The sequence below is a fragment of the Polypterus senegalus genome, chromosome 17 (assembly GCF_016835505.1).
Source record: "Polypterus senegalus isolate Bchr_013 chromosome 17, ASM1683550v1, whole genome shotgun sequence".
Lineage (NCBI taxonomy): Eukaryota > Metazoa > Chordata > Cladistia > Polypteriformes > Polypteridae > Polypterus > Polypterus senegalus.
Window position 1 is genome coordinate 21,238,301 of NC_053170.1, and position 6,000 is coordinate 21,244,300.

A 6,000-nucleotide genomic window follows, 5' to 3' on the forward strand; every position below is an offset into this window, starting at 1 on the left:
TGCATGTATGTGCAATAGGTCTACGTTGTGTGCCACTTAGTCTATTGAAAGATACCTTAATCCCATCATATGGTAACAGTGGGGAACCAGTTACAAACTGAAGAAATTTACACATGTCATCTAGGTACAGTGACTTAATAAAGTCACGCAGGTAATAATAGACTACATCTTCTTCAGGTCTTAAGTCAGGTTCACATGTAGTAAGGCATTGTAAAACACGATCTACAGTTGGCATCTCCTTCCAGTACAAATAAGAAATGAGGTCTGTGTCTAGCTGTGACCAAAATATTGCCATGTGTACTTGTGGTATTGATTGCGAATGAATGTATTCAAATACATTGGCTTTATAATAAGTTCATTTTGTGCAACTAAAAGCAGCTGACTTTTAAAATTGGATGTAGAAGGAAGAGTATACATGCCATGAACTGAAAAAAAATTAAGCAGGTCCTGTTTTTCAGGTGCACTGACTGCAGTAAAATCTTTCAAAGCTTTCCACAGTAGGCTACGCTCTGCTGTTGTTACATGCAACAAAAAATCATCTAACAGTATTCCACTGTCTATAGTGGAGGTATTAAACACAATGGAAAGCAGAGTTGACCTGCAGAACCGAGGTGGTATACAATGGATGAGCTGACACATATGTGACAGTACTTTGCCAACAACAGAGAATATGCCAGGAGCTTCAGAGAACTGGTTTATAGGAAGACAAGGAACAAGGGCATCTTACCTTTAAACCATTCAGTAAAAGCCTTATTCCAAAAGGAAGAGAAAAGGTCTTTTGTTAAGCCTCCAAAGTCATCACCCTCCTCATCCATAAACTTTACACGTAAACGTTTGTTCAGAATGTCAGTTTTACTATAGATTGCTTGAACATCTTCTAAGATTTTTCTCTTCTTATGCTGATACAAATTTCATCTTCAACAAGCAATTCCAATTCAGAAAAACCTTCAACACATTAAAACAATGTGAAAAGTGCATCTCAAAAAAAGCTGTTTATTTTTTACCTCATATCTTGTATTATTTGAAGACTGGCTAGAAAAAGTTCTGAGTTGTATAACAATGTAACAGTATCATCAGATCAGTAGGAAGTGGTAAGATGACAGAACATGGCGTAGCATAGGTATCTTTCAAGGTTTGTAATTAGAACTTTGAAACCTGCTCTAAAGGTATTCTTAAAGGTCATTTGTTGAGGTGGAACTGAAGCCAAAACAATATATCTAGCAATATGCTGAAATTGCTGTTACTTTAAAATTATTATTATAAAAATGAGAAGTCAACTAAAGTTTTTTGTGAGGGAAACAGATTCAGTTTACCCTAACAGAAAAATAGTATAAACTAAGGTCTTAGAATACATTTGTATTATTTGCTATACTACCTTTTTCTTCTTTCTTTTATCACTCAAGAGCTAAAACATTTTGAGTGAATGGTAATATTACCTTGTTTAAGATCCAACTCCTTTTCCTCAGAATGTGACTGGTGTATTTGGATCTTACAAAAATAAATAAACAAATAAATAAATAAATAAACTGAAAATGCAGACCACACAAGAAGCACAGTATTAATTATTATTTAATAACCACAGCTCTGATGGAAAACTAACCTCCAAACTGCACCCTACACCCCTCTCATAATTCTTTGTTTTAGTAAATTTACTACACAATGAGTTAAAAGAATGTATAACTCTCCTTAACAAAAAATGAATATGCTAAAAAAAACACATCATTTAATAAATATAGTTTTTTCTTCTCTTTTATAAAAGACCATTTAGTTTATCCTGGTGCACTAGAAAACACTGCAGTAGACAAGAACAGAATGTGACAAAGAAAAGATGAACTTTGATACGTACTGTTGGAGTCCCAGTATTTACATATGCAAAAGGAGAAGGTGGTGGTGTTGCTGTTGCTGCCTCAGTAGTCAGAGATAACAACTGAAACTAAAAAGTAAACCCCAAATTTTACCTAAAGTAGAATGGTTTATTAATAAATCCTTGTACTTATAAACTTAAATAAAGATTAATAAGAAACTAAATGCTGGAAACCATAGAGGTTTTATATCTGTACCAGAATTTATGAGCTTAAAGATATATACCTCTTGCTAGAACTACAGTACAGTATTTTGTCTTTGGTTTCAGAATTGCAGCTCCTACTGTAAAACCTAATCCTATGGTGTTATTAAAAGGATGTTTTTAATTAATATCAGGTTAAAGAATCCTGAAATTTCTCTCTATTTTTACATTAAGGTTTACATTGGAACACAATGTGAAAATGTACACATTTTTTCTATTTATACACAAGTGATTTTCAAATTAAACTTGCTTTAGATTGGTAAATTTGTACAATTCTGTAATACAAACAAACAGGCACTATGTTTTTATCATATGCTTTTATATTTAAACAAAAATGTGAAAATGTTTGCATACCTCTGGTTGGTTTGTAACATCTGCTACTCTCTGAACTGACTCTTCTCTAACTTCAACATCTAAGACAGGAGTCTAAAAATAAATAGTGTATATAACCCTAAAATACATTTTTGCTTTACTAAATACAATTTTAGAAAAAATGCAGTCTAGGTATAGTAAAAACACATTTTAAGTAATTGCAATACAGTATAACATTCACATTGTAATGCTTCATCTGTAAAGAATACATAAACCACACTTGCATTCTCTATCTAACAAACATACAAGAGATATCCTCTTATTAATCTTAGAATTTTAAATAATGAATCTTGGTATTACAGTATATGAGAAATGTATGCAACTTATGAGGTGGCCCTGACTAGCAGGTAGTTTCCAGGGGCGGGGCCGGCACTAGGTCACAACCTTTGCTTCCTTTTGCAAATGACCCCCTCTAATGCTGTACAAGACATCTATACATTATAAGTATATACAGATTGGGACCACTCCTACTGTCAAAGTACATTCAACTGCAAACACCCACCATATTTCATTTTAGTGGTGCCTTTGCCTGGTAAACTCCTGCCAGCTGCTGGCACAATTTATCAATTTCTTAAAGAAGTACTGTGAAATATACCCTTACCTCATGTTGGGGATGACTGTCTTCTATAGTCTGTACATTGACATTTAGCCTCTCCTGGTTGTTCCCTACATGATGAATTTCTGAGCTCAAAGCATCATGCACTTCTTCTAATTGGGTCTGACCTTCATTTTGCAAGTTGGTTTCAGGTCTGTCAGCAAAAGTAACTGAGGACATTCCTACTTCTGTCAGCTGTATGACAATATAAAAATTATGCTAGCAGCTATATAATGCATGTACATGTTTGTGGATAAATAGGCACTATATGTGATAGATAGATGCCTGTTGATTTCTTTTGCAAAATGGTACTGTGAAAATGAAACAAATAAAAAAATATTCACACTTATATTATCAATATTAATTTATAATACAAGTTTGCTTACAAAACAAACCTGAACTGGTAGAGGTAGATCTCGTCCAGGAACTACAAAAATCTTCCCTTTTCCAATTTCCAATTCTAAATCATGTATTGTTGTTGCAGCAAGTTTTTTAAGACGTCTGCCTTTTTCTGCTTTTGCAAAGGTGAAGCCGGTCAAATGCAATGGTGCTTCAGGAAAGCTATCCTGTACAAACTTCTCAAAACGAGAAAAATTCCATTTCCTTTGAATTATTGACTTTGAGCCATATCTTTCAGTAGAACCAGGCTGTTCATGTTTAGGAACACCTGCAATATTTAAAATTGTTAACTACAGCCATTTCTTTGTAATATTACATATTACAACACTTTTGAGATTTTAGTTATAGACTGTGTAATTACAGATGTTGAAATCACTTCATAATTAATACAATTTATACTTTACCTGCCAAAATATAGACACCTATACTATAAATTAAAATTACTAACCTAAACCATTTCTTGTCAACCTGGCCATTTCTAATGGTGGAGGGACAAAGTCTTCATTGTGTTTTTGTAACAGAAACAAGTTACTTTTCCAAATATCGCCTCTAACCCGTCCTTTATATTTTCTGCCTATAGAAATACAGTGGGAGGTTATGTTTCACGAATTAGTTTAACACTAATACATCACATGTTTGTTAGTATGCGCGTATTATAATTAAAATACACAACCCCCGTGACCCTGTGTTACGATATAGCGGGTTGTGTAATGACCGACTGACTGACTGACAAACTTGCAAAGGAAAGTGGATATAAGGTTCCATCATGAATTAATCGTGATAAACGGGCAATTTTTAATTATGAAGTGAATTATTCCGTATCACGACTTGGAAGTTATTTAGTCATCACCTCCTCTTCTGTGATTCGTCTCTGCAGTTGAACGTCTTTGAAATAAGGCTCTAGTTTCGCGAACAAATGCGGCCGCTTCAGAATCTGCAGCCGAGTTCTGCCCTTCCATGTCTGCTCCAAGTTCTTCTTCTGCTTGATGTACGAATGTCAGCGCCTGGGCTAACACGCGCTGGACTTCAGCCCTCTCTCTTGACATGTGATCTGCAAAGGAAAGCTAAACAGTACACATAAGCACACATTTATCTAAATGTCGTCTACGTTGGAAAGCCGCATGATGAACATGTCGAAATTGACTTTCATATAAATAAGTAAATAACAAGCGCTGCGAGAAACTTATGCACAGCAAACATAAACGGCGCAAACAATCGTTCTCATATTTCATATTTTACACACATGGACAAAAAATATGGAAAAAAATCCTAACGCCAGAATAAAAAGGTAAAATATCGGACTGGAAACGACCGCCTTTATTCGAACTAAGAAACCCAAACGTGCGGCAGCTGCCATTGATATTTTGTGTGAAACGGTGCTATATATGATTAAAACTCTGAAAAATTACTATAAAATGAATGTTGAGCATTACCTCTGGGGCGTGATTGTGACACTGCACTACTCGCACGTTGGAAAACAGAAATGCAAGTATATTTGTAATTCTATAATACACGAACGATTAACGGAAGCCTTTCACAGGAAGTGATGTGATTTTTGAATAATGAGTACAACTTTTAAATAAAGAGGAAGTGATTTAAAGATATCTGTAATTCGTTTTAAAGATATCTTTAAATAAAGAGGAAGTGATTTAAAGATATCTGTAATTCATTTAAAGATATCTTTAAATAAAGAGGAAGTTATTTAAAGATATCTGTAATTCATTTAAAGATATCTGCAAATCATTTAAAGATATCTTTAAATACGCAAGCGCTCATTTAAAGATATCTGCAAATCATTTAAAGATATCTTTAAATACGCAAGCGCTCATTTAAAGATATCTGTAATTATTTAGAGATATCTTTAAAGATTTAGAGATATCTTTAAATGTGTTCAAGATATCTTTAAATGTTTTAATGATATCTCTGAATGATAATTTGGCTTGCCATACAGAGGGGCTTAAAGTGGAGAAGGACAGACAAACTGTAATTGCCTTTACTTCACTATTAGCACATAGACTTATCTTGCTCAACTGGAAAAATCCCACCCCACCGGTCTTAAGTCAGGGGGTAACTGATGTTATATGAGGGACGTTCAAAAAGTTTCTGCACTTTTATATTTTCTTCAGAAACAGTGAAGGCGAGAGGAGTGGTAATTGGGCATTAAAAAGTGGGTACGACGCTGGGAAAATGCATCGCAAAGGAAGGTGACTACGTAGAAAAGTGATGTGAAAGTCTTAATAAATAGAGTTTATAAAAAGTGCAGAAACTTTTTAAACGTTCCTCATATTACTTGAAATTGGAAAAAATCGAATTCTCACTTAAAGGGTCTGTGCAAAACTTTTTAAAAATATGGCAGGACCTAATCAAAAACATTTTAGAAGGATGCCCTTCTTGTTTTGCTCCTTTAATGGAGTAGCTGCGGTTGTTGGCTCCTCTCTTTTTTTTCTCATGGTTGGGGGTCAAATTTTGTTTGGATTTGTTAAATTTGACTCGATTGTATGGGAATGTTATCCTTTTCGAATTAAAATCAATAAAAATATAACAGCTCGGTTGGCAACCACCCCCAGTC

At 34.3% G+C, this 6,000-nt stretch overlaps 1 protein-coding gene across 1 annotated transcript; it reads right to left on the reverse strand.

Annotated features, from left to right (window-relative positions):
* Positions 1–877: 877 nt before the first annotated feature.
* Positions 878–5,039, reverse strand: LOC120518037. Its single transcript, XM_039740589.1, has 9 exons — positions 4,865–5,039; positions 4,282–4,482; positions 3,880–4,005; positions 3,428–3,699; positions 3,039–3,227; positions 2,420–2,491; positions 1,847–1,933; positions 1,437–1,488; positions 878–945 (listed from the first exon to the last, which is right to left on the reverse strand). Exons 2-9 carry the CDS (start codon positions 4,475–4,477, stop codon positions 878–880), a joined length of 1,062 nt encoding a protein of 353 aa, XP_039596523.1. The 5' UTR covers positions 4,478–4,482; positions 4,865–5,039.
* Positions 5,040–6,000: the final 961 nt, after the last annotated feature.

Coding starts and splice junctions, on each gene's coding strand:
- LOC120518037 (XM_039740589.1), bottom strand. CDS start 4,477: ATGTCAAGAGAGAGGGCTGAAGTCCAGCGCGTGTTAGCCCAGGCGCTG. Junction 4,006..4,281: donor GACGAATCACAGAAGAGGAG/GTGATGACTAAA, acceptor GTATTTCTATAG/GCAGAAAATATAAAGGACGG. Junction 3,700..3,879: donor GTTGACAAGAAATGGTTTAG/GTTAGTAATTTT, acceptor TAAATATTGCAG/GTGTTCCTAAACATGAACAG.